General features: G+C 36.2%; 3 protein-coding genes across 8 annotated transcripts; 2 read left to right on the forward strand and 1 right to left on the reverse strand.

Annotated features, from left to right (window-relative positions):
* The first annotated feature begins 3,396 nt into the window (after window positions 1-3,396).
* LOC147290870 (RGS1-HXK1-interacting protein 1-like) lies at window positions 3,397-8,598 on the forward strand. 2 transcript variants are annotated; one of them, XR_015121217.1, is made up of 10 exons: window positions 3,397-3,699; window positions 4,300-4,366; window positions 4,463-4,540; window positions 4,931-4,983; window positions 5,610-5,693; window positions 7,539-7,591; window positions 7,680-7,744; window positions 7,854-7,912; window positions 8,192-8,344; window positions 8,441-8,598. XR_015121217.1 is itself a non-coding variant. In XM_086237141.1 (9 exons), the coding sequence occupies exons 1-9, from the start codon at window positions 3,460-3,462 to the stop codon at window positions 8,279-8,281; spliced, it is 789 nt and encodes a 262-aa protein (XP_086093267.1). In that variant the 5' UTR covers window positions 3,397-3,459; the 3' UTR covers window positions 8,282-8,598. The 2 variants fall into 2 exon arrangements, 1 of the variants encoding a protein (XP_086093267.1); XM_086237141.1 differs by having other exon boundaries at window positions 8,192-8,598.
* Window positions 8,599-12,337: 3,739 nt separating this feature from the next.
* On the forward strand, window positions 12,338-27,530 carry LOC147290871 (RGS1-HXK1-interacting protein 1-like). 5 transcript variants are annotated; one of them, XM_086237885.1, is made up of 14 exons: window positions 12,338-12,648; window positions 13,250-13,316; window positions 13,413-13,490; window positions 13,866-13,918; window positions 14,539-14,628; window positions 16,498-16,550; window positions 16,639-16,703; window positions 16,813-16,871; window positions 16,946-17,029; window positions 26,469-26,521; window positions 26,610-26,674; window positions 26,784-26,842; window positions 27,122-27,276; window positions 27,373-27,530. In XM_086237885.1, the coding sequence occupies exons 1-13, from the start codon at window positions 12,409-12,411 to the stop codon at window positions 27,245-27,247; spliced, it is 1,092 nt and encodes a 363-aa protein (XP_086094011.1). In that variant the 5' UTR covers window positions 12,338-12,408; the 3' UTR covers window positions 27,248-27,276; window positions 27,373-27,530. The 5 variants fall into 5 exon arrangements, with proteins under 5 accessions (XP_086094011.1, XP_086094010.1, XP_086094013.1 ...); XM_086237884.1 differs by having other exon boundaries at window positions 27,122-27,530; XM_086237887.1 differs by having other exon boundaries at window positions 16,501-16,550; window positions 27,122-27,530.
* LOC147290872 (zinc finger BED domain-containing protein RICESLEEPER 2-like) lies at window positions 17,072-20,536 on the reverse strand. The gene is made up of 3 exons (XM_086238086.1): window positions 18,418-20,536; window positions 18,026-18,335; window positions 17,072-17,933 (listed from the first exon to the last, which is right to left on the reverse strand). Exons 1-3 carry the CDS (start codon window positions 20,197-20,199, stop codon window positions 17,824-17,826), a joined length of 2,202 nt encoding a protein of 733 aa, XP_086094212.1. The 5' UTR covers window positions 20,200-20,536; the 3' UTR covers window positions 17,072-17,823.
* Window positions 27,531-27,575: the final 45 nt, after the last annotated feature.

The raw sequence follows: 27,575 nt of genomic DNA on the forward strand, positions 1-27,575 counted from the left end.
CAAATAAACATGAAAATAAAAATAAAAATTAGTTTTATAAAGCCCATAAAATGGTCTTTCTATTTTTCAACAAAATTTTACTCAAAGACAAATGAATAATTAATCCCCAAATTGCAAATCTAAATTTAATCGAATAACTAATGAAATTTCAAAATTGTCATAAGGTTGTAAATGACAAAAAACATAATGACCAAAACAAATGAAAAAAAAATATAGTTTACCAAAAAAAAATTAAGTCCATTTGGTAGTTTTTTTTTTTTTACCATTTGGTAGTTTAAGCTACTAATAATCTATTGTATAGAAGTTTTTTTTTTTTTGATGTAGTTATAGTTATATCCCCAACAAAAGAAATTCAAAATTTTAAATTTTAAATCTCATAAATCTTCTAAACCCTACTAAATCATCCTAAATACACTCAAATAGGCATCAATCAATAAAAAACAAGTAGTAAATAGAGAAAAAGTTTGTTACCACTTGTGAGTACTATTGTACTACACTACAATAGTCGATCAATCAACCCTTTCGTTGATTAATCGACACAATTTTAGAACTAATTGCACTTATATCCTTAACCGAAAAAACTCATAATTTTTTATCTAAAACTCATAAGTCTTTTATAACCTAACAAAAATCATATCTAAACACACTAAAATAAGGCATAATGATTTTAAAAAAAAACCAAGTATAATATAAGGAAAACTATAAATTATATATACTAATAGGTTTTTATAAATTAAGTAATTGTACTCATAATCCTATCTATCTCGTAATGTAATAGGTTTTCAATTTCGATTCCAACGTTTGGAACAAAAACACAATCAAAGTTATTAATTAATATCTCCTATTATATTTTTAAATTTGGTAATTGACACATATCAATATAATAGGAAAGATATGTGCCAATATTTCCTATTTCTCAACGTTTGATAATTTTTCCTATTATATTTTCTAATTTTTCAATATTGCCAAATAATAAAATAATATATATGGTAATTTTTACATTCCATATTAACTATGGAATAGAAATATCACCCCCCCCCCTTATGGTATTTCTATTCCTCCTTTTTTATGGAATTGGTTTACAGTCAACTAAGGTCAATTTTCTAGTTTTGTTTCATTTCCAGTCAACCAACATCAAGTGTTCCTATAATATAATACAATTCTCATTCCAAGTTTTAGATTACAGCCAAACAAACATGGCCTAAAAGGCGTGAGGGTGGATCATTGTTCATTACTGAAGCTTAAGAACAGTGATCTCCCTCTTTTGCCTTTTTTTTTTTTTTCTAATTGATTGTCAGTGTACTTAGTGGGATAAGTTGGGCCCGTTTTGGTCATCTCGCTCCCTTTCTCCTTTTGCCCCTGCCCTTTTCCCTTTTTTTACGCCTCTTACCATCACTTTTGTCCTTCTCTGTTTCCCCTCTCAACTTTTTTTTATCTACCTGCCATTGTGAGAATAGTGGGGTTGGGTATGCCCTTTTTGGTCTTTCACCCACTATTCTCACAATCTCTCCAGAAAACTCTCTCTTTCCCATTGTTTCTTGATTATCCACTTGAGAAATTTCAATTAAATAAATATACAAATTTATACAAGGGTGCTGTGTTATTTTTTTTTATGGATTTTTAATAAGCACTATAACAGTGATCCTTGACAGATATTATATTCTTTTAGAAAAATTTAACACAGAGAAATAATCCTTACCAAATTAAAGTAAACTTGCATGAAAATTGATTTTAAAAAGCTCTAAAAAACTTTTAAAATACATGGACAGTTTAAATTTGAATAACATATCAAAGGCCAAATAGTGAGTCGGCAAGTGAAAAAAGAAAAATGATCAATGAGGTAAGTGTTGGTTTTGACAATATGAATAAGAGGGTTTGACCTGCTGGAACAATTTTTTTTTTTTTTAAAGTAAGTAGTGATTTGAAGCATTACTTTTATTATTTTTATGACCTATATTGATTGTTTATAAATATATAACAGTCATTGTTTTTATAGTTTGCTAGATCACATGTACTACTATTAGCTCCATTTCTTATTATTATTACATAATACACTATTATTTTATTATGTTGTTGCAGCCTCAAGTTATCACAGATGTGCTAAAGGTTCACATGCATTGTGATGCATATCTTAACATAATAACCAGTATATAAAACATATTATGAATCCACATTTTGTAACTTCAACTTGGTAAAGAAATATTGATGTTACTATTTATAAATATATTTAGATTTCCATGTATATGTAAAGTCTTATCTTTGCATTAAATTTTTTTTAACTTTCCATCATACTTTTATTAACTTTCTACACATTTTATAGGCTTTTAACATCCGTGGAATCGCGTGCGAGCACAATTGCTAGTACACCTTATACACCATGGTATTGGGAAATGATACAAAATGAGGGCTGCTATCTGCACACATTTTTTTTTTCTTTTTGCACACTCTTTAAAAAAAAAAATCCAAAGGAAAAGATCACCTTGCCCCTCCCCACTTTTCATCTCTTTCTCTTTCCCTCACCTACACACCCCACCCCCACCCTTACCCTTTATCTTCTTCTTCTTCCCCCACCCCGACCACCTCCCTTCAAGCCCTCCCATCCTCTCCGGCTCCTCTCTCCCCGCCGCCTCCCAGGCCCCCCCCAGCCTTTCTCTTCTTCTTCTTCCCCCCACCTCGACCACTTCCCCTCAAGCCCTCCCTTTATTTTCGGCTCCTCTTTCCCCGCCGCCTCCTTGCCCATTCTCTCTCCCCGAAACCCAACCCAGCCCCTTCTATCTCTCCTTCCATCTCTCATCTCGCCCTGCAGATGGCCAAAACTTAAAAAAAAAAATATTGCAGGAAGTTGCAGCTACCGTACAAGACGAAGAGAGGGAAAATGAAAGGGTGGTCGCCGAAGCTGGACAGATAGACAGAGAAAGGGAGAGAGGAAAGAGGGGCAGGGATGGGGTGGGGTGGTCGCCGAGGATGGCGGGCTGCTCGGCGTGGTCGGAGATGAGGTATGTGTCGGAGAGAGGAAATGTGGGGAGGGAGGTGGTCGGGGATAAGGTGTGTGTGGTGGTGGGGGATGGGTGGGTGTTATGTTTTTTTTTTTAGGAAGGGTGTGCAAAAAGAAAAGAAATTGGGGCAAAGTGGTCTTTTCTCTTGGTTTTTTTTTTAAAGGGTGTGTAAAAAAAAAAATAATGTACAAATAGCAACTCTCTACAAAACAAGCCAAAAAAGAAAGAGAACAAAAACCCATGGCCATCAATCGAGGAGCGGGCCGATTGGACGCGATAAAAAGTGAAATAAGGCCTAAAGAACTATCCGTAACCCGGCCCATAAAGACAGCAGCAATTAAGCATTACCACCCGACCCGATTAACTACAACGATTGGCCGGATCCATAGCCATCAACTTCAACGAGCTCGACAATTTGCAGCAAAAGAAAATCAGAGAGTGAACAAGCTCATTTGCATTAGCAATGGCGACGGAACCAGAAAAATCATCACAGGAGAATCCACCCCTATCTTCCAGCGACTCCATAAGCCACAGTGCCCAAGCCCTAGGGCAATCCGCTACGCTGTGGATCGACTATGCGGTCGAGCAGTCTCGGCTTTACCAGAAGACCATCGAAGAGACATTCGAGTCCCTAATGGAAGCTTCTAGGTCACGTTTCTCTGAGATTCGATCCACTTCCGCTGCTCATTTCAGCCAAACCATTGTAAGGACAGATTCCCTCAGTTCTCGTTTTTTCTTTTTTTAATTTTCTGTTTGGTTCATTAGAAAACGTGGAAAAAATGCACAACGAATAAAAATATTTAATCCATTATTTAAGCATATTTTATTTTTAAATTTTACTATTTTAGACTGGTTGGTTCCGAGATAAGTAAAGAAAAAACTTGTGTATTTGTAAGCTCTCATTTTAATATCAAATAGTCACTGCAATTTCAATGTTTAAATTGTTGAATTCTACATTTATTTTCCATGGAGGAAATTTTGAATAAAGAAATTAGGATTGTAATTATGCATTTATTGTGTGTATACTGTTGATTCGGATAATTGGAAATTTATTTGCACCGTGCAAAAAGTAATGTTTTTAGTCATTGTTTTCATGAATGCACACCAAGCACCTTGTTTTCTAGGATATAAAGGTGTCTTTTTAAAAATTTTAATTTTATTTGGATTTAAGCAGTGTGAAATATAAACAATTTCAACATTTTTTTTCCAGCAACCAATTGGGAATAATTTTTTTTTCCTTTTTCAAGGAAATTATCATTAACAATGGGTTTATAGTTATTTGAGTTGGAATATCTGTATGTAGGACTCCTTGGAAGATGTCAAGTCTAATTATAGTGCTTATGAGGATATTTTATTTGCGAAGATTAAAGGTTAGTGTTGATTTATCAATTTATTTTATTTTTTTAAAAGTTGAGTTTCTGGTTTCTGTATGTTTAGAAGTGTCTATTTACACTTATTTGGTGCAGAGGGTGTTCTTGTTGCGGCTTCACATCCAAGGATTACATGCGGAGTTGCTACTGGTTTAGGGTTTGTGGTTCTCAAAAGTAAGGGTTCAAGTTATTTAGCACATTATACCATATTTATCAGTTTTCGAAAGTTGGATGCGTTCAAAATTCAGTTGCTATGTAGACCATTAAAGCTTTAAACATTCTTATAGAAATTCAAAGCTTTGTTTTATTTCCTATTCTACTAGGTAGCTGAGAATTTTTCTTACATAAGAAAAAAAAAAACCCTGAGATGTTGAATCTCTTGGATGTCACTGGTATAGATGACCTGCAAAACCTGCACATGCAAGTTCAGGATTCTATATTAGATTCCATCCTAAACAAATGGACTGCATTGTAGATCTGATCCCAATTTAAGTTGTTAGAAGTTTTCCTAAATATCAAGTTTAAACCCATGTACATTGCCCATAATTACCTTGTTATCTACAGGACCACGGCGCTTCTTGTACCACAAAACCTTGCGCCTTTTTGTGAGTGAAGAGGTAAGCATGGATGCTATTTAAGACACATTCCAGTTGTATTTCTAGCATCACCAACTCCTTTCACAGAGAGAGTGAATGTTCTCATTTAGGGCACGGTGTAGCTATGTAACAATGACCCAAGAGATGAGTGTAGTATTTTATGGGTGTGGTCACTCCTCATTTTAGTATGTATTCTTTAATCACATGTACTATTGTTGCCAGCAGTCTTGGCATTCTTTCACCCAATGTTTATAAAGGTTGATTCATACTTTTTATTTGTAGTGGAGAAAAGAGAACAAGAAAACGATAAGGAATTAAATCTAAACCATGAGGTATATTTTCCTCTAGAGCCAATTGAGCTGATATGATAATATCCCAAAGATTAACAGTATCATGCGCATTTAGATGGATTTAAGAATGGATTTTTTTTTTTTGGTCATGAACTAATTGCTTTGGACTTGTTTACGATGATTCAAGTAATTTGGAATGCTTTCATCCCAACAATTGTGATGTTGTGCTGCTATGTATTTGGTGCTTGATGTTTCTATTTGAGAATGTGGATAATATAGCATAATGTAGCAAGCACATGGCACATAGTTATAATATCATATGTGGAAATTCGCTTCAACACTTGTTTCTGGGTGCAGTCCTTACTTTCCAGAGCTGATGCTAAAGTAAAGGAGTTGAGACATTCCATTGACCTTCTAAAGGCTGAAAGTGAAAAATTAGAGGTAAACTCTCTCTCTCTCTCTCGAGACTCTGTCCCGCCCTCCCGCCCTCCCTCTCATTAGTCTTGATTGACGATTTGGAATTCTTAGATTATGTGATAAAAAACCTGTGGATGCTTTTCTTAGTTTTAGCTCCTCTATTGGTTGGTTGTGACTTATGGGAGGGAATATTTTTAATGATAAGATATATTTTTGGCAAAAACATAGGCACACTCTTGTGCAAAGGACATGTATGAAGATTATTGGATGTCCTTACCAGTTAGCAAAGTATGAATACTAAGTAGAATAAATCAACAAGAATATTCTTTCCTGAAAATAAGTAAGATGTGTTGCCTTTTTTTTCAATATGGAATTTTTGCAGATGTAAAGTTGTCACCCTGACATCACGTCGAGATAATTTGAACTTATCATACATTTTTTGAATTTACTCACACAGTCACACCAAAGGTTTGACAAATGGAACTTATGGGTACCTGTCAAACTGGCTACCTGAGTAACCTTCCTCAACTTTTCAAAAGGTCTGCCACTGGCTCCCACAGAACCTGACACACACTAAACTGGAAAACAATAAAGTTCAAAGGTCTGATGTCACCTGAAAAGTGACAATGGATGAGAAAGATTTTCCTATGGGCATCCAATACAAATTTTAGGTAGAGATCGGATGCCACCTGACAATGAATGAGGAAGATTTTCCTTTGAGCATCAAATACAACTTAGAGGTAGCCTATCAAATTAATGGGCAAGAAAAACTGTTGCTTTAACAAACTGAGAAGGATGGAATCATTCTTCTATTAACATGAGCAAAATTTTGACTACATGATCAAAGTGTAACTTGACTTGAGGAAGAAAATACTGTCAAAAGGCAGACATACACTCTGGTTGATAGAATAACATCTGTACATTAATAAATTGAAATAAAAGACTTTTAAAAAGAAAAGTTAAGTAATTGTTTATATAATGGAAGGTCCTGTTCAATTTTGTGCATCAAGTTTCTTGTCTGTCTAACTTAGGACCTGGAATGGCCGGGGTTGATATTGTAATGTGACAAGTCTATGAAGCTGTTGCTGCAGGACAATATGTCCATTCATGTATTCAGATGGTGATGGTCATATGTGTTTGCTATTTAGTTGATGCCTTGGAGGAATACACCGAAGACTTCATTGGCTACTAAATGTTAGAAGAATTGTTGCGGAGGTTAGTTCTAGCAGTCAGTGTTCATCATCTCTAGTAGTGACATTAGGTGAGGTCTATCTTAGAGAAAAATAAAACCTAGTATTATTTGAAGTTGCTAGAGCTACTTTAAGCCAAGAAGTGAAGTGCTGATTGTGAGAAATTATATTATGTTGCAAATCCCAATATAAACAAATGAGAATGATTGAAAGCTGAGAAACAGGCCTGCAATGAACTGTCACTGTTATGGTTATGTGGCTGAGAACATCTGAATATTGAGAAAGCAGGATTGTGAAAGAACGAAAAGAGAAAAGAAGAAAATGAAAACATATTTGAAGAGAGGGACTAAAATTTTCTTATGCGTAGCTCATTGTTTTAGATGTTTATTTGTCTACTCAACAATCTTCATGATATGTTGATGCTCGTCTATTGTGAGCGACCGATCAACTGGGAAAAGAAAAAAAGACAAAGAAGAGTTTACTCTTTAGACATGACAAATAAGATTAGGTCAGCTGCAAACTTTGATAGATTACAAACTCACTTAAGTGGATTTTAACATAGAATTTTGCCTTATGCCTATTTTGATGTTTCAAGTTATCGCTTGCTATATTGAGCACCATATTTAATCTGAGCAAGAATGCATAAGAATCCAACTCATTGTATAGTTATTGTTTTCAGAAGAGGGCAGTACATGCTGAAGAGGAATTGATACGGGGAAGGACGAAACTCAGGTTTGAATTTATAAAAGCGGAGCTGTTATATTCCACTCCATTTTCCATTCTTCTTACTTTTCATATTCAAACTTTTATTCAATGGCAGACAAACAGGGAAACAAATCCAAAGTGTGATTCACTCAGCTTATAAGATTGAAAGACAAGCTGCAGGTATGCAAATACTTTTAACTCTAGAATTTGTTGACATTAAGCAATTAAAGTGGAGTAAAAATGAACCATTTTGCTTCTGTTGCTTCTACATTGTTTTTCGTTGTATCAGGTTTAAAAGATTCCCTTGGAGAACTTCCTAGAAGAGAAGCATCTCTGTTCCGGTCACAAGTAAGTTCTTGATCATAATATTGCACTTCATTACTTCTTTCTTCTACTGAAGTCAAAAAGATCTAAGTACTTAAACTCATTAATAAGAAAACCACTAATAAAAATGACATTTTAACATGCATCATCTTGGCATGTTACTCACAGAGGACAAAAATAAATCTCCCTGTCCAAGTCCTCTGCTTTTCTGAAGATCCGCTGACTTGTATGAAATATTCCCGGTTAGGAAATTTATGTACACTTTTGTATAGAAGTGCTCATCTTGGGCTGTCTGGCTGGCAGGTTTCCAAACTAGCTTCTGAGGCAAAGAAAGAAAGGAATGATTTGACAAAGGAGGTCACAAAGATTAGCAATTATGGGATCTCAGTCTGAGAATTCTTTTACTGGCATTTCCTCATTAGAATGACATCATCCAAGTGTCAATAAGTGAAAGAAGTAAAGTTCTTGTAACATTTTGCTCATGAGTTTTGTAGAAGGCAGTATTGCTTAAGAATACAAATTTATCGGTTTCTCATTCTCTCCCCCTGGCAGGGAGATATAGGTCATAGAGCAAAAGTTTGAGTTTGTGATTTCCACCACTGGCTGATACTCAACTACAGAACTTACCAAACTTGCTGTATGACGAAAAACTTTCAAGATTTGCACTTGGTGTACCTATTTCAATTCGTAAGATTTTAACTTCTGCTATATTTGGAACCTTGCATTCCAAGAAACTAATGCCTTGGCATAAATTAGTATGCTATAAGTTATGGGCTGAGATTACTATTCGATCCGAAAGGATAACCTGTGAGATACTGCCCACCCATTCTTTTAAGCTTTAAGCTTAAGATCCAAACCTATCCAATGTGGGATTGTACACGACTAAAAGTATACAAATTTTATGTTAGATGCATCTACCCACGAGCGTATGAGTATCTACACGCTAATGTGTCTCTCTCAATCACATGGCCTATCATATGGCGAGAAGGACATATATAATGAATGAATATTACCTCTCAAGTTTTATTCATAATAGGCATAGAAATGGTATGACATATGATTCGTGATTTGACCCCTCCCTTCCATTTTTTCATACCGAGCTTGACTTCATCCACTGTATATCATCTGAATTTAATCGAATAACTAATGAAATTTCAAAATTGTCATAAGGTTGTAAATGACAAAAAACATAATGACGAAAACACATGAAAAATAATATAGTTTACCAAAAAAAAATTAAGTCCATTTGGTAGTTTTTTTTTTTTTACCATTTGGTAGTTTAAGCTACTAATAATCTATTGCATAGAAGTTTTTTTTTTCGATGTAGTTACAGTTATATCCCTAACAAAAGAAAATTCAAAATTGTAAATTTTAAAACTCATAAATCTTCTAAACCCTACTAAATCATACCTAAATACACTCAAATAAGCATCAATCAATAAAAAACCAAGTAGTAAATAGAGAAAAAGTTTGTTAGCACTTATGAGTACTACTGTACTACACTACAATAGTCGATCAATCAGCCCTTTCATTGATTAATCCACACTATTCTAGAACTAATTGCATTTATATCCCTAACCGAAAAAACTCATAATTTTAGATCTAAAACTCATAAATCTCTTATAACCTACCAAAAATCATATCTAAACACACTAAAATAAGGCATAATCATTTTAAAAAAATTGAACAAAACATGTATAATATAAGGAAAATTATAAATTATATATATACTAATAGGTTTTTATAAATTAAGTAATTGTACTCATATTTCTGTCTATCCCGTAATGTAATAGGTTTTCAATTTCGATTCCAACGCTTGGAACAAAAACACAATCAAAGTTATTGGTAATATTTCCTATTATATTTTCTAATTTGGTAATTGACACATATCAATATAATAGGAAAGATATGTGTCATAATTATGTGCCAATATTTCCTATTTCTCAACGTTTGATAATTTTTCCTATTATATTTTCTAATTTTTCAATATTGCCAAATAATGAAAGAATATATATGGTAATTTTTACATTCCAAATTAACTATGGAATAGAAATATCACCCCTCTTATGGTATTTCTATTCCTCATTTTTTATGGAATTGGTTTACAGTCAACTAAGGTCAATTTTTTAGTTTTGTTTCCTTTCTAGTCAACCAAACATCAAGTCTTCCTGTAATGGAATACGATTCTCATTCCAAGTTTTAGATTACGACCAAACAAACATGGCCTAAAAGGCGTGAGGGTGGAGCACTGTTCATTAATGTAGCTTAAGAACATTGCTCTCCCTCTTTTGCTTTTTTTTTTTTTTTTTTTCTAGTTGATTGTCAGTGTAATTAGTGGGATAAGTTGGACCTGTTTTGGTCATTTCCCTCCCTTTCTCCTTTTGCCCCTGCCTTTTCCCTTTTTTTACGCCTCTTACCATCGCTTTTGTCCTTCTCTGTTTCCCCTCTCAGTTTTTTTTTTTTTTTTTTATCTACTTGCCATTGTGAGAATAGTGGGGTTGGGTATGCCTTTTTTGGTCTTTCACACACTATTCTCACAATCTCTCCATAAAACTCTCTTTTTTCCTTTTTTTCTTGATTATCCACTTGAGAAATTTCAATTAAATAAATATACAAATTTATGCAAGGGTGCTGTGTTATTTTTTTCATGGATTTTTAATAAGCACTATAATAGTGATCCTTGACAGATATTATATTCTTTTAAAAAAATTTAACACAGAAATAATCATTACCAAATTAAAGTAAACTTGCATGAAAATTGATTTTAAAAAGCTCTAAAAAACTTTAAAAATACATGGACAGTTTAAATTTGAATCACATATCAAAGGCCAAATAGTGAGTCGGCAAGTGAAAAAAGAAAAATGATCAATGAGGTAAGTGTTGGTTTTGACAATATGAATAAGAGGGTTTGACCTGTTGGAACAATTTTTTTTTTTTTTAAGTAAGTGGTGATTTGAAACATTACTTTTATTATTTTTATGACCTATTTTGAGTGTTTATAAATATATAACAGTCATTATTTTTATAGTTTGCTAGATCACATGTACTACTATTAGCTCAATTTCTTATTATTATTACATAATACATTATTATTTTATTATGTTGTTGCAGCCTCAGGTTATCACAGTTGTGCTAAAGGTTCACATGCATTGTAATGCATATCCTAACATAATAACTAGTATATAAAACATACTATGAATCCACATTTTGTAACTTCAACTTGGTAAAGAAATATTGTTGTCACTATTTATAAATATATTTAGATTTCCATGTATATGTAAAAAGTCTTATCTTTGTATTAAATTTTTTTAAACTTTCCATCATACTTTTATTAACTTTCTACACGTTTTATAGGCTTTTAACACCCGCGGCATCGTGCGCGGGCACAATTTCTAGTACACCTTATACACCATGGCATTGGGAAAAGATACAAAATGAGGGCTGCTATCTGTACATACTTTTTTTTCTTTTTGCACACCCTTTATAAAAAAAAAAAAAACCCAAAGGAAAAGATCACCTTGCCCCTCCCCTCTTTTTATCTCTTTCTTTTTCCCTCACCCACACACCCCCACCCCCACCCTTACCCTTTATCTTCTTTTTCTTCCCCCCACCCCGGCCACTTCCCTCCGAGCCCTCCCCTCCTCTACGGCTCCTCTCTCCCCGCCGCCTCCCAGGCCCCCCACCCTTTCTCTTCTTCTTCTTCTTCTTCCCCCCACCTCAACCACTTCCCCCCGAGCCCTCCCTTTATCTCCGGCTCCTCTCTCCCCGCCGCCTCCTTGCCCATTCTCTCTCCCCGAAACCCAACACATACCTTTCTCTCTCTACTTCCCTCTCTCCTCTTGCCCTGCAGATAGCCAAAACTTAAAAAAATAAAAATTGCAGGAAGTTGCAGCCACTGTCCAAGACGCCAAGAAGAAAGGGAGAGAAGAGAGGGAAAATGAAAGGGTGGTCGCCGAAGCTGGATAGACATACAGAGAAAGGGAGAAAGGAAAGCGGGGCAGGGATGGGGTGGGGCAGTTGCCAGGGATGGTGGGCTGCTCGACGTGGTCGGATATGAGGTATGTGTCAGAGAGAGGAAAGGTGGGGAGGGAGGTGGTCGGGGATGAGGTATGTGTGGTGGTCGGGGATGGGTGTATGCAGTGTTTGTTTTTAGGAATGGTGTGCAAAAAGAAAAGAGATGGGGGCAAAGTGGTCTTTTTCCTTGATTTTTTTTTTTAATGTGTGTAAAAGAAAAAACATGGTGTACAAGTAGCGGCCCTCTACAAAACAAGCCAAAAAAGAAAGAGAACAAAAACCCATGACCATCAATCGAGGAGAGGGCCGATTGGACGCGATAAAAAGTGAAATAAGGCCTAAAAAACTATCCGTAACCCGGCCCATAAAGACAGTAGCAATTAAGCATTACCACCCGACCCGATTAACTACAACGATTGGCCGAATCCATTGCCATCAACTTCAACGAGCTCGACAATTTGCAGCAAAAGAAAATCAGAGAGTGAACAAGCTCATTTGCATTAGCAATGGCGAAGGAACCAGAAAAATCCTCACAGGAGAATCCACCCCTATCTTCCAGCGACTCCATAAGCCACAGTGCCCAAACCCTAGGGCAATCCGCTAGGCTGTGGATCGACTATGCGGTCGAGCAGTCTCGGCTTTACCAGAAGACCATAGAAGAGACATTCGAGTCCCTCATGGAAGCTTCTAGGTCACGTTTCTCTGAGATTCGATCCACCTCCGCTGCTCATTTCAGCCAAACCATTGTAAGGACAGATTCCCTCAGTTCTCGTTTTTTCTTTTTTTAATTTTCTGTTTGGTTCATTAGAAAACGTGGAAAACAATGCACAACGAATGAAAATATTTAATCCATTATTTAAGCATATTTTATTTTTAAATTTTACTATTTTAGACTGGTTGGTTCCGAGATAAGTAAAGAAAAAACTTGTGTATTTGTAAGCTCTCATTTTAATATCAAATAGTCACTGCAATTTCAATGTTTAAATTGTTGAATTCTACATTTATTTTCCATGGAGGAAAATTTGAATAAAGAAATTAGGATTGCAATTATGCATTTATTGTCTGTATACTGTTGATTCGGATAATTGGAAATTTATTTGCACCGTGCAAAAAGTAATGTTTTTAGTCATTGTTTTCATGAATGCACACCAAGCACCTTGTTTTCTAGGATATAAAGGTGTCTTTTTAAAAATTTTAATTTTATTTGGATTTAAGCAGTGTGAAATATAAACAATTTCAACATTTTTTCTAGCAACCAATTGGGAATAATTTTTTTTTTTCCTTTTTCAAGGAAATTATCATTAACAATGGGTTTATAGTTATTTGAGTTGGAATATCTGTATGTAGGACTCCTTGGAAGATGTCAAGTCTAATTATAGTGCTTATGAGGATATTTTATTTGCGAAGATTAAAGGTTAGTGTTGATTTATCAATTTATTTTATTTTTTTAAAAGTTGAGTTTCTGGTTTCTGTATGTTTAGAAGTGTCTATTTACACTTATTTGGTGCAGAGGGTGTTCTTGTTGCGGCTTCACATCCAATGATTACATGCGGAGTTACTACTGGTTTAGGGTTTGTGGTTCTCAAAAGTAAGGGTTCAAGTTCTTTAGCACATTATACCATATTTATCAGTTTTCGAAAGTTGGATGCGTTCAAAATTCAGTTGCTATGTAGACCATTAAAGCTTTAAACATTCTTATAGAAATTCAAAGCTTTGTTTTATTTCCTATTCTACTACATAAGAAAAAAAAAAAAAAAAAACCCTGAGATGTTGAATCTCTTGGATGTCACTGGTATAGATGACCTGCAAAACCTGCACATGCAAGTTCAGGATTCTATATTAGATTCCATCCTAAACAATGGACTGCATTGTAGATCTGATCCCAATTTAAGTTGTTAGAAGTTTTCCTAAATATCAAGTTTAAACCCATGTACATTGCCCATAATTACCTTGTTATCTGCAGGACCACGGCGCTTCTTGTACCACAAAACCTTGCGCCTTTTTGTGAGTGAAGAGGTAAGCATGGATGCTATTTAAGACACATTCCAGTTGTATTTCTAGCATCACCAACTCCTTTCACAGAGAGAGTGAATGTTCTCATTTAGGGCACTGTGTAGCTATGTAACAATGACCCAAGAGATGAGTGTAGTATTTTATGGGTGTGGTCACTCCTCATTTTAGTATGTATTCTTTAATCACATGTACTATTGTTGCCTGCAGTCTTGGCATTCTTTCACCCAATGTTTAGAAAGGTTGATTCATACTTTTTATTTGTAATGGAGAAAAGAGAACAAGAAAACGATAAGGAATTAAATCTAAACCATGAGGTACTATTTTCCTTTAGAGCCAATTGAGCTGATATGATAATATCCCAAAGATTAACAGTATCATGTGCATTTAGATGGATTTAAGAATGGATTTTTTTTTTTGGTCATGAACTAATTGCTTTGGACTTGTTTACGATGATTCAAGTAATTTGGAATGCTTTCATCCCAACAATTGTGATGTTGTGCTGCTATGTATTTGGTGCTTGATGTTTCTATTTGAGAGTGTGGATAATATAGCATAATGTAGCAAGCACATGGCACATAGTTATAATATCATATGTGGAAATTCGCTTCAACACTTGTTTCTAGGTGCAGTCCTTACTTTCCAGAGCTGATGCTAAAGTAAAGGAGTTGAGACATTCCACTGACCTTCTAAAGGCTGAAAGTGAAAAATTAGTGGTAAACTCTCTCTCTCTCTCTCTCTCTCTCTCTCTCTCTCTCTCTCTCTCCCTCTCTCCCGCCCTCCCGCCCTCCCTCTCATTAGTCTTGATTGACGATGAGGAATTCTTAGATTATGTGATAAAAAACCTGTGGATGCTTTTCTTAGTTTTAGCTCCTCTATTGGTTGGTTGTGACTTATGGGAGGGAATATTTTTAATGATAAGATATATTTTTGGAAAAAACATAGGCACACTCTTGTGCAAAGGACATGTATGAAGATTATTGGATGTCCTTACCAGTTAGCAAAGTATGAATACTAAGTAGAATAAATCAACAAGAATATTCTTTCCTGAAAATAAGTAAGATGTGTTGCCTTTTTTTTCAATATGGAATTTTTGCAGATGTAAAGTTGTCACCCTGACATCACGTCGAGATAATTTGAACTTATCATACATTTTTTGAATTTACTCACACAGTCACACCAAAGGTTTGACAAATGGAACTTATGGGTACCTGTCAAACTGTCTACCTGAGTAACCTTCCTCAACTTTTCAAAAGGTCTGCCACTGGCTCCCACAGAACCTGACACACACTAAACTGGAAAACAGTAAAGTTCAAAGGTCTGATGTCACCTGAAAAGTGACAATGGATGAGAAAGATTTTCCTATGGGCATCCAATACAACTTTTAGGTAGAGATCGGATGCCACCTGACAATGAATGAGGAAGATTTTCCTTTGAGCATCAAATACAACTTAGAGGTAGCCTACCAAATTAATGGGCAAGAAAAACTGTTGCTTTAACAAACTGAGAAGGATGGAATCATTCTTCTATTAACATGAGCAAAATTTTGACTACATGATCAAAGTATAACTTGACTTGAGGAAGAAAATACTGTCAAAAGGCAGACATACACTCTGGTTGATAGAATAACATTTGTACATTAATAAATTGAAATAAAAGACTTTTAAAAAGAAAAGTTAAGTAATTGTTTATATAATGGAAGGTCCTGTTCAATTTTGTGCATCAAGTTTCTTGTCTGTCTAACTTAGGACCTGGAATGGCCGGGGTTGATATTGTAATGTGACAAGTCTATGAAGCTGTTGTTGCAGGACAATATGTCCATTCATGTATTCAGATGGTGATGGTCATATGTGTTTGCTATTTAGTTGATGCCTTGGAGGAATACACCAAAGACTTCATTGGCTACTAAATGTGAGAACAATTGTTGCGGAGGTTAGTTCTAGCAGTCAGTGTTCATCATCTCTAGTAGTGACATTAGGTGAGGTCTATCCTAGAGAAAAAAAAAACCTAGTATTATTTGAAGTTGCGAGAGCTACTTTAAGCCAAGAAGTGAAGTGCTGATTGTGAGAAATTATATTATGTTGCTAATCCCAATATAAACAAATGAGAATGATTGAAAGCTGAGAAACAGGCCTGCAATGAACTGTCACTGTTATGGTTATGTGGCTGAGAACATCTGAATATTGAGAAAGCAGGATTGTGAAAGAACGAAAAGAGAGAAGAAGAAAATGAAAACATATTTGAAGAGAGGGACTAAAATATTCTTATGTGTAGCTCTTGTTTTAGATGTTTATTTGTCTACTCAACAATCTTCATGATATGTTGATGCTCGTCTATTGCGAGCGACCGATCAACTGGGAAAAGAAAAAAAGACAAAGAAGAGTTTACTCTTTAGACATGACAAATAAGATTAGGTCAGCTGCAAATTTTGATAGATTACAAACTCACTTAGGTGGATTTTAACATAGAATTTTGCCTTATGCCTATTTTGATGTTTCAAGTTATCGCTTGCTATATTGAGCATCATATTTAATCTGAGCAAGAATGCATAAGAATCCAACTCATTGTATAGTTATTGTTTTCAGAAGAGGGCAGTACATGCTGAAGAGGAATTGATACGGGGATGGACGAAATTCGGGTTTGAATTTATAAAAGCGGAGCTGTTATATTCCACTCCATTTTCCATTCTTCTTACTTTTCATATTCAAACTTTTATTCAATGGCAGACAAACAGGGAAACAAATCGAAAGTGTGATTCACTCAACTTATAAGATTGAAAGACAAGTTGAAGGTATGCAAATACTTTTAACTCTAAAATTTGTTGACATTAAGCAATTAAAGTGGAGTAAAAATGAACCATTTTGCTTATGTTGCTTCTACATTGTTTTTCATTGTATCAGGTTTTAAAGATTCCCTTGGAGAACTTCCTAGAAGAGAAGCATCTCTGTTCCGGTCACAAGTAAGTTCTTGATCATAATTATATGTGGAATATCATATGTGGAAATTCGCTTCAACACTTGTTTCTGGGTGCAGTCCTTCCTTTCCAGAACTTATGCTAAAGAAATGGAGTTGAGACATTCCATTGACCTTTTAAATGCTGAAAGTGAAAAATTATTGGTAAACTCTCTCTCTCTCTCTCTCTCTCTCTCTCCCCCTCTCTCCCGCCCTCCGCCTTCCCTCTCATTAGTCTTGATTGACAATGAGGAATTCTTAGATATTGTGATAAAAAACCTGTGGATGCTTTTCTTAGTTTTAGCTCCTCTATTGGTTGGTTGTGACTAGACCTGGCAAACGGGTCGTTTTTTGCGGGTATGCGTCAAACACGACACAACTCGTTAAGCTGAATAGGTTAACACGACATGATCCGTTAAGCAACGGGTGACAAAAACCTCAACACGAACACGACACGAATTAAAACGGGTGAACACAACACGACCCGTTTAACCCCTTAAAAATTACTATTTTTTAAACACACTTATAATTAATATATATCTTACAATAAATCAGAAATTATAGCCTAAAATTCAATCCAAAGTTTCAAAATAAATAATAGGCTTAACAACCCAAAATTCAAAACAAAGTTCCAAAATAAATAACAACCCAAACTTTAATACAAATTATACAATGTTCCAAAATTAAATACAATGTTCCAAAATTACAGCAAAAGAGAAAACAAACAAGTAAATGAAATTATGAAATATCTGATGCACATGAAGACTCAAAATGTTCTAGGCTTCCAGCCATAATGTAAATATTTTCATTCTTCCAGACTTCCACACCAATAACTTCTCTAATTCTTTCCTGAAACAGAACACATATGAGATTGGATACAATACTTTTCAATTGCATTAATCATCAATAGAAATATTACAGCCACAACAATAGAAATACAGGCTATACAGCACCTTTCATCAATCAATAGAAATGCTATTAGAGCATTGTCCAGATCTGGTTCCACTATCCTCATTAGTCAAATTTAAAACATCTTCAGTAAGTTGTTCCAAGTCAGCACATTCTTTATCTAAAACTAAGCATAAATAAAAAAACCAATTACAAATATTACTTATGAGAATAAAAAAGAAACATACTAGTATAATGATACATAAAATTTACCTCCCTTGCCAAAAATCCAATCTCGAGTACATAACAAAGCTTGAACAGTTTCAGGCAATAATGAACTACGATATTGATCTAGTACTCTACCACCAATACTAAAGGCTGATTCGGATGCAACAGTGGAAATAGGAATTGTTAGCACATTGCGAGCTAAATGAGAAAGAATAGGATAACGAAATTGCTCCATTTGCCACCAAGAAAGAACATCCAACTCTTGCTTTCTATCTAGCCTTTCTTCATCAAAATACTTATCCAATTCGGTTTTTGTACTTGAAGCTACACCATTGTTATAACTATTATCAAAATCCTACAAAGGTTTATAAAAAACATGAAATTATCAAACAAGCACTTATAAAAAAAAAACAAACAATTATCAAACAAGCAATTACCTCAAAAATGATGTCTCCATCTTCTGTATGACTAGCTGTCTCATTCCTTGGACGAGTTGAATTAACAAGATGAGGCAGATTTTGTACATACAAATCAAAAAGAGAAGACAATGTGTCACTAACACTTTTGAATTCATAAGAATCTTGACCATAAAGCTTGGTATAAGCCCATTCTACGAACTGCAATTTATAATGAGGATCCAAAATAATTGCAATTGCAAGAATAAAACTGTAATCTGACCAATACTTTTGAAACTTTAAGTTCATAGAAGTTCCCAGCCTTCTCATGAAATCATCCCTATCTTCCATGGTTGATTTAATACTGTGTTGGATTATGAACACTTTAGGGAAGAATAAATTTGATGTGGGGTACTTTGTTCCAGAAAATAAGCAAGTAACTTCATAAAAATACTCCAAAAATTTTGAAATCTTCCCTATTTTATCCCACTCTTCTGTAGAAGGGCAAAAAATGAAACTTGAATCACTTAACCTTAGATTGATAAAAGCACACTGATAAACAAGTGCATTATCAAGCATGGTGTAGGTTAAGTTCCACCTAGTAGGCACATCTTGTCTTAAGCCTCTCCTATTACCTACTATCCCTACTTGTGCAACACAATCAAAGAACTTTTGTTTTCTCCCAGCTAAACCCTTTATATATTTGATGCACTCACGAATCTTTATCACAGAGGGATCAATTTCTTTAAGTCCATCTTGAACAATCAAGTTTAAAATGTGAGCACAACAACGAACATGAAAGAATTTACCATTCATTAATAGTAGACCTCTAAAGTTCAATTGATTCTTCAAATGTTCAACAAAACAATCATTTGCAGAAGCATTATCCAAAGTAATAGAAAATAATTTCTTCTCAATCCCCCAATCAGTTAATAATGAATTAATTTTTTCACACAAAGCAACACCAGTATGTGGAGGGGGCGTACGACAAAAGTTTAAAATCCTTTTATGCAATCTCCATTCTTGATCAACAAAGTGGGCTGTAAGAGTTAGGTACCCATCAGTGGTCACAGAGGTCCATAAATCAGATGTTAAGCAAATCTTTCCTGGAACCATACTTAACAAATTATCAAGTTTAAGTTTTTTCCTTTTGAACATTCTTAAAACACATGCCTTTACAGTATTTCTACAAGGCAGCTTGATATCAGGGGATATATATGCAAACAAAGCTCTAATGCCCTCATATTCAACAAAGCTAAAAGGCAAATCATGTTTGATAATTGCTTCTATCAATAAATCCCTAAATTTCTCATGCTCAAATTTTGGGGATCGCAATCCAGATTGTGATAGCATTAATTGCTGCAAATCACCATGTGTTTTCTTAGGACAATTTTTCATGTGCCTCAACATATTACCCGTCCCACATTGACTATCACAGATATATATCACACCACATTGTCTACATTTAGCACGCTTCTTTTTATCTGGACTCATAGGCAGTAGTTCAAACAAAGTCCAAGCATGAGATCTTAATTTACGCTTACTTACTGCTATGCCTCTACCCCTTTTGTTTGTAGGGCTTGTATCTGTTGTCGTAGCATCTACATTTGCAGCACTTTCATCCACATTGTTTCTCACTGAAACTTCACTAGACTCTTCATCAATATTACTTGTGGGATTCATCTGCAATAAACATTTAATAGTTATATGTAAAAACAAGAATATCAAGCTAAGCAATATTACTCTTAACTCGCAGCAAATGAACTCTGCTATAGCTAAGCATGAAAGTATTTCACTTGATATATGAAAGTCTAACACACACATACAAATCACAATTCACAAATAGTCAAATACACAGTGATGTGAGATTACTTCATAACATATTTCACTTGATTTAACATAATAGAAATGTGAGATTACTTCATAAATCATAGGTATTGATGTACTGGTTCGAAGTACCTTTGACTCTTTGAGGGTTTGAGTCTTTGATTTGCAACGAGAGAAATGAGAGACCAGATGATGTTGCTGAGAGCTGGAGGGATTGACTGAGACAGAGGGAATCGATCAATCAAGAGTCGAGACTCCAGAGATCAGTGAGAGGCTGAGAGCTTGAGAGTTGAGAGATTGACTGAGAATCAAAGAGGGTTTCTGCCTTATGATGTCGAGAGAGAGAGAGAGAGAGAGAGAGAGAGAGAGAGAGAGAGAGAGAGAGAGAGAGAGAGAGAGAGAGAGTTGCGTGACTGTGTGAGACAGTCACAGAGAGTGATTCTGGGTTTGAGGATTTCTGCCTTATGATTCTAGATTTGTCGAGATTGAGATCGAGAGTGAGACATAGAGTGATTCTGGCCTGGGTTTGAGGGTTTCTGCCATTTGGTTCGCCGACGGCTCGTTCTTCTTCTCCGAGTCTATCACATCTAGGCTCCAGTCTAGACCTTCGACACCCGAAGCCTCCGATCCGAGCTCCAGTGAGAGGCTAAGACTGAGAGCTTGGTGCTTGTACTGAGAAGTCTGAGAATGAGTGAGAATGAATGTGACTATGTGAGATTGTGCTTTGTGAGAGAAAGATTGAGAGAGATTAGCTTTAGAGAGTGAGTGTGAGTCGAGGGGGGGGGGGGGGGGAGGCGGCTGAGTGCTGCAGTGCTGAATGAGTGAATGAATTAGGTTTTCAGGTAGGCTGGAACTTTAGTTTTGTTAAGTGTCTAAAATTACCTAAATGCCCTTATGCTTAACGGGTCTAATGGGTTTCGCGGGTTGGCACTGACACGACCCGTTATCTTAACAGGTTGTTATTGGGTCAACACGTTTTTGACACGACCCGCTAACCTCCAACCCAAACCCTCAAATTTACGGGTCGTTCCGGGTCGTGTTAACGGGTCGTGGGGTATTTTGCCAGGTCTAGTTGTGACTAATGGGAGGGAATATTTTTAATGATAAGATATATTTTTGGAAAAAACATAGGCACATTCTTGTGCAAAGGACATGTATGAAGATTATTGGATGTCCTTACCAGTTAGCAAAGTATGAATACTAAGTAGAATAAATCAACAAGAATATTCTTTCTTGAAAATAAGTAAGATGTGTTGCCTTTTTTTCAATATGGAATTTTTGCAGATGTAAAGTTGTCACCCTGACATCATGTTGAGATAATTTGAACTTATCATACATTTTTTGAATTTACTCACACAGTCACACCAAAGGTTTGACAAATGGAACTTATGGGTACCTGTCAAACTGTCTACCTGAGTAACCTTTCTCAACTTTTCAAAAGGTCTGCCACTGTCTCCCACAGAATGAAGTGGATTAACACCCCCTGTGATCTTGTCCTTGATGTATTCTAGAGTTAAAACAGATATAGCAAACAACACACAATATGACAGCAAAAGTAAACACAAAGAACACCAAGATTTGTTATCAAGGTTCGGCGAACTTTGCCTACGTCCCCGTGTGATCCTTAGAGAATCACAGCTGCACTATGTATAGAATAAGAGTACAAGAACTTATTGAAACCCTAGACTACCCAACTCGCAACCGCTCTCCTCTTTTGCACAAATAGCTCTCATGTTTTTCCCTCTTGAAAAACCCCTTCCTTGAAGCCACTCACCCTTGAGTCTCTAACCCGAGTCTCCCTTTGAGTTTCTTCCCTAGAAGTCTCTAGCTATTCTTATTAATTTCTATGAGACTTGCAGCAGCCTATTTATAGAGCATAGACTTACCAATTACAATATGGATTCCTAATCCTAATAGAATTAGGTAGTCTACCTATTAGCTAATTTTATTCCTTTGTACACAAGGAAAACCCTTTAGAACTCCTTCCCACACTAGGAAAGTCTTGCGCAAGTTCTATTTGTCTTCCAAAATCGTACCCCACTAGGAAAACACCAAACTACCCCACTGCCCAGTCTCCTTATTGCTCTTGGCCAAACCTGTAGCTTCCTCCAGAAATTTCCGACGAGACAAAAAAACACAACAATCTCCACCTTGACGAGTCGGAACCAAAGCCATGAATGTTGTACCTTCGAGATATTCTCTAGTCTTGAAGTAGCCTCGAACAAACCTCCAAGAACCCCTTCACATTGGCAAAAAAACCTATTGCCTCAATGCACCTTAAGTGAGAAGGTGCTCCACCTCAATCAACTAACTTTGAAGATTGAGCAAGCTCAACCCGAGCTTGTACCTTCGAATCTTAATTGCAGCCTCAAGATTCTCTTCGCCTTTTGTTTCATAAACCCATTCATAGCCAACGTTCTCCTTGGATTTAGGAATCAACTTCCAATCGAAGTTCCTTTGTAGAGACAACCTAGCACACCTCCGACGTTCCCATTCCTTGCTCTCATAAGCCCCCTTGAATGTAGTCGGATTTCCCTTACTAACACCATAGTAATCTCTGTCCTTTTCCCACCAAAACTTGTGAGTTAGCTTGATGGTACTTTTGGGCTTGGACTGCCTTGTGCTCTTTTGCTCCACCTGTTCTTGAACCTTTGTTGATTGTTGTTGTTGTCCAAACTCTTCAACCCTTGTGTCATGCTCCACTAGCTCAGAGATGGCCTTCTCTTGAACTGAATTTACCTTCATAACCACCTTGGTTGCCTTCATGGTTGCATCTTCCTTAACAACAATCAAACATTCCTCATCTTTCTTGACTTCCCTTGCTGCATCTTTGAAGTCAATCTTTGATGAATAACTAACCAAGCAACAATCATGGTTTGTTGCTTCTTCTTCCTTAGCCGTAGCACTTATTTGATGAGACTCTTCCTTTGTGAGATGATGCCCTTGCTCTCCCTTGTTACAATGCTCCATGAGCTCAACATCCAAGCTCTCTTTGGTAGACGCAGCTACTCCACCTATCACTGTAACCCCGGAAAGCTTGTAGAGATTATTAGATTGCACAACTCCCTTCAGGATCACACTTGATCCTTTTGAGACTTGGAGCTTCCCTGCTCTAGACTTGAATGCATACCCATTCTTCCCTAGAGTTCCAAGAGAGATAAGATTTCTCTTCAATGTAGGAATATATCGCACATTCCCAAGCAACCTAACAATTCCATCTTGTATCTTCACCTTGACTGTGCCAACGTCATGAACCTTGCACACAGAGTTATCTCCCAACAAAACTTTGCCCTCACTAGATTCCTCATATGTATGAAACCACTCCTTGTTTGCACACATATGAAAACCACATCCGGAGTCCAAATACCAAGCATGTGGAGTAGAATTTCCCGAAGATACCATCAAAAGCTCCCCATCGTCGACCACGACGTTACTTGAGTTTTCAGTCCTTTTCTTCTTCTTCTCCAGCCATATCTGGCAATCCCTTTTCCAGTGGTCTAGTGAACCACACTCGAAGCAACCACCTTCTTCATCGGAATTATTGGATTTCCCGTTTTTGCTAGATCTGCCCCTCCTTTCCTTCCCTTCCCTCGACTCTTCTCCTTGCCCTTAGCATAAAGGCCTTGTGATGACTGAGTGCCTTCGGTCAAATCATCTAACTTTGCATATGACTGAAGCACTTGCACCACGTCATCAAGCTTTAGAGTCTCCTTTCCAAACATCAAAGTTGTTCGGAAGTGCTTGAAAGAAGATGGCAGGGATCTCAGCAAGATGATAGCCTTATCATCATCCTTGTAAACTTCTTCGACCTTGTCGAGATTAGCTATGCAATTCTGAAATTTGCATACATAATCCGCTACATCTCCACCTTCTTCTAGTCGAAGTCCGAAGAGTTCATCCTTCAAGAAGAGTTTATTGGACACCGTCTTGCCCATATAAACACTCTCTAACTTGTCCCATGCTTCTTTTACTGTCATCGCCTCTGTGATGTGAGACCTCACGGCTTGTGAGGTGGATCTCTATTGAACTCTTGGCCTTCTTAAGAACCTTGTTCCATGTTCCTTCTGACGTGATTGTCGGCTTCTCACCAAGAAGTGCATCATCCAGATCCTGCTGCACCAGCACGTTCTTCATCATCTGTTGCCAATGTGTAAAATCATCCTTGCCATCATATGGCTTCAGAGCAGGCCTTAAATCCCCTAAGTCCATACTTCGACCTCCTCTAGACATCGCAGAAACCTTCTAGCCAACTTGGCTCTGATACCAATTGAAGTGAATTAACACCCCCTGTGATCTTGTCCTTGATGTATTCTAGAGTTAAAACAGATATAGCAAACAACACACAATATGGCAGCAAAAGTAAACACAAAGAACACCAAGATTTGTTATCGAGGTTCGGCGAACTTTGCCTACGTCCCCGTGTGATCCTTAGAGAATCACAGCTGCACTATGTATAGAATAAGAGTACAAGAACTTATTGAAACCCTAGACTACCCAACTCGCAGCCGCTCTCTTCTCTCTTGCACAAATAGCTCTCTTGTGTTTTTCCCTCTTGAAAAACCCCTTCCTTGAAGTCACTCACCCTTGAGTCTCTAACCCGAGTCTCCCTTTGAGTTTCTTCCCTAGAAGTCTCTAGCTATTCTTATTAATTTCTATGAGACTTGCAGCAGCCTATTTATAGAGCATAGACTTACCAATTACAATATGGATTCCTAATCCTAATAGAATTAGGTAATCTACCTATTAGCTAATTCTATTTCCTTGTACACAAGGAAAACCCTTTAGAACTCCTTCCCACACTAGGAAAGTCTTGCGCAAGTTCTATTTGTCTTCCAAAATCGTACCCCACTAGGAAAACACCAAACTACCCCACTGCCCAGTCTCCTTATTGCTCTCGGCCAGACCTGTAGCTTCCTCCAGAAATTTCCGACCGAGACAAAAAAACACAACACAGAACTTGACCCACACTAAACTGGAAAGCAATAAAGTTCAAAGGTCTGATGTCACCTGAAAAGTGAATGGATGAGAAAGATTTTCCTATGGGCATCCAATACAACTTTTAGGTAGAGATCGGATGCCACCTGACAATGAATGAGGACGATTTTCCTTTGAGCATCAAATACAACTTAGAGGTAGCCTATCAAATTAATGGGCAAGAAAAACTGTTGCTTTAACAAACTGAGAAGGATGGAATCATTCTTCTATTAACATGAGCAAAATTTTGACTGCATGATCAAAGTATAACTTGACTTGAGGAAGAAAATACTGTCAAAAGGCAGACATACACTCTGGTTGATAGAATAACATTTGTACATTAATAAATTGAAATAAAAGACTTTTAAAAAGAAAAGTTAAGTAATTGTTTATATAATGGAAGGTCCTGTTCAATTTTGTGCATCAAGTTTAATGTTTGTCTAACTTAGGACCTGGAATGGCCGGGGTTGATATTGTAATGTGAAAAGTCTATGAAGCTGTTGTTGCAGGACAATATGTCCATTCATGTATTCAGATGGTGATGGTCATATGTGTTTGCTATTTAGTTGATGCCTTGGAGGAATACACTAAAGACTTCATTGGCTACTAAATGTGAGAAGAATTGTTGCGGAGGTTAGTTCTAGCAGTCAGTGTTCATCATCTCTAGTAGTGACATTAGGTGAGGTCTATCCTAGAGAAAAAAAAAAAAAAACCTAGTATTATTTGAAGTTGCTAGAGCTACTTTAAGCCAAGAAGTGAAGTGCTGATTGTGAGAAATTATATTATGTTGCTAATCCCAATATAAACAAATGAGAATGATTGAAAGCTGAGAAACTGGCCTGCAATGAACTGTCACTGTTATGGTTATGTGGCTGAGAACATCTGAAAATTGAGAAAGCAGGATTGTGAAAGAACGAAAAGAGAGAAGAAGAAAATGAAAACATATTTGAAGAGAGGGACTAAAATTTTCTTATGTGTAGCTCATTGTTTTAGATGTTTATTTGTCTACTCAACAATCTTCATGATATGTTGATGCTCGTCTATTGCGAGCGACCGATCAACTGGGAAAAGAAAAAAAGACAAAGAAGAGTTTACTCTTTAGACATGACAAATAAGATTAGGTCAGCTGCAAACTTTGATAGATTACAAACTCACTTAGGTGGATTTTAACATAGAATTTTGCCTTATGCCTATTTTGATGTTCCAAGTTATCGCTTGCTATATTGAGCATCATATATAATCTGAGCAAGAATGCATAAGAATCCAACTCATTGTATAGTTATTGTTTTCAGAAGAGGCAAGTACATGCTAAAGAGGAATTTATGCAGGGATGGACGAAACTCAGGTTTGAATTTATAAAAGCGGAGCTGTTATATTCCACTCCATTTTCCATTCTTCTTACTTTTCATATTCAAACTTTTATTCAATGGCAGACAAACAGTGAAACAAATCCCAAGTGTGATTCACTCAGCTTATAAGATTGAAAGACAAGCTGAAGGTATGCAAATACTTTTAACTCTAAAATTTGTTGACATTAAGCAATTAAAGTGGAGTAAAAATGAACCATTTTGCTTCTGTTGCTTCTACATTGTTTTTCATTGTATCAGGTTTAAAAGATTTCCTTGGAGAACTTCCTAGAAGAGAAGCATCTCTGTTCCGGTCACAAGTAAGTTCTTGATCATAATATTGCACTTCATTACTTCTTTCTTCTACTGAAGTCAAAAAGATCAAAGTACTTAAACTCAATAATAAGAAAACCACTAATAAAAATGACATTTTAACATGCATCATCTTGGCATGTTACTCACAGAGGACAAAAATAAATCTCCCTGTCCAAGTCCTCTGCTTTTCTGAAGATCCGCTGACTTGTATGAAATATTCCCGGTTAGGAAATTTATGTACACTTTTGTATACAAGTGCTCATCTTGGGCTGTCTGGCTGGCAGGTTTCCAAACTAGCTTCTGAGGCAAAGAAAGAAAGGAATGATTTGACAAAGGAGGTCACAAAGATTAGCAGCAGGCTAGAATCTCAGTCTGAGAATTCTTTTACTGGCATTTCCTCATTAGAATGACATCATCCAAGTGTCAATAAGTGAAAGAAGTAAAGTTCTTGTAACATTTTGCTCATGAGTTTTGTAGAAGGCAGTATTGCTTAAGAATACAAATTTATCGGTTTCTCATTCTCTCCCCCTGGCAGGGAGATATAGGTCATAGAGCAAAAGTTTGAGTTTGTGATTTCCACCACTGGCTGATACTCAACTACAGAACTTACCAAACTTGCTGTATGACGAAAAACTTTCAAGATTTGCACTTGGTGTACCTATTTCAATTCGTAAGATTTTAACTTCTGCTATATTTGGAACCTTGCATTCCAAGAAACTAATGCCTTGGCATAAATTA

The sequence above is a fragment of the Dryas octopetala genome, chromosome 3 (assembly GCF_963921425.1).
Source record: "Dryas octopetala chromosome 3, drDryOcto1.1, whole genome shotgun sequence".
Taxonomy (NCBI): Eukaryota; Viridiplantae; Streptophyta; class Magnoliopsida; order Rosales; family Rosaceae; genus Dryas; species Dryas octopetala.

Coding starts and splice junctions, on each gene's coding strand:
- LOC147290872 (XM_086238086.1), bottom strand. CDS start 20,199: ATGTGTGTGTTAGACTTTCATATATCAAGTGAAATACTTTCATGCTTA. Junction 18,336..18,417: donor ATGGAGACATCATTTTTGAG/GTAATTGCTTGT, acceptor AAACCTTTGTAG/GATTTTGATAATAGTTATAA. Junction 17,934..18,025: donor TTGGATTTTTGGCAAGGGAG/GTAAATTTTATG, acceptor GCTTAGTTTTAG/ATAAAGAATGTGCTGACTTG.
- LOC147290871 (XM_086237884.1), top strand. CDS start 12,409: ATGGCGAAGGAACCAGAAAAATCCTCACAGGAGAATCCACCCCTATCT. Junction 14,629..16,497: donor CTGAAAGTGAAAAATTAGTG/GTAAACTCTCTC, acceptor TATTGTTTTCAG/AAGAGGGCAGTACATGCTGA. Junction 26,675..26,783: donor GATTGAAAGACAAGCTGAAG/GTATGCAAATAC, acceptor TCATTGTATCAG/GTTTAAAAGATTTCCTTGGA.
- LOC147290870 (XM_086237141.1), top strand. CDS start 3,460: ATGGCGACGGAACCAGAAAAATCATCACAGGAGAATCCACCCCTATCT. Junction 5,694..7,538: donor CTGAAAGTGAAAAATTAGAG/GTAAACTCTCTC, acceptor TATTGTTTTCAG/AAGAGGGCAGTACATGCTGA. Junction 7,745..7,853: donor GATTGAAAGACAAGCTGCAG/GTATGCAAATAC, acceptor TCGTTGTATCAG/GTTTAAAAGATTCCCTTGGA.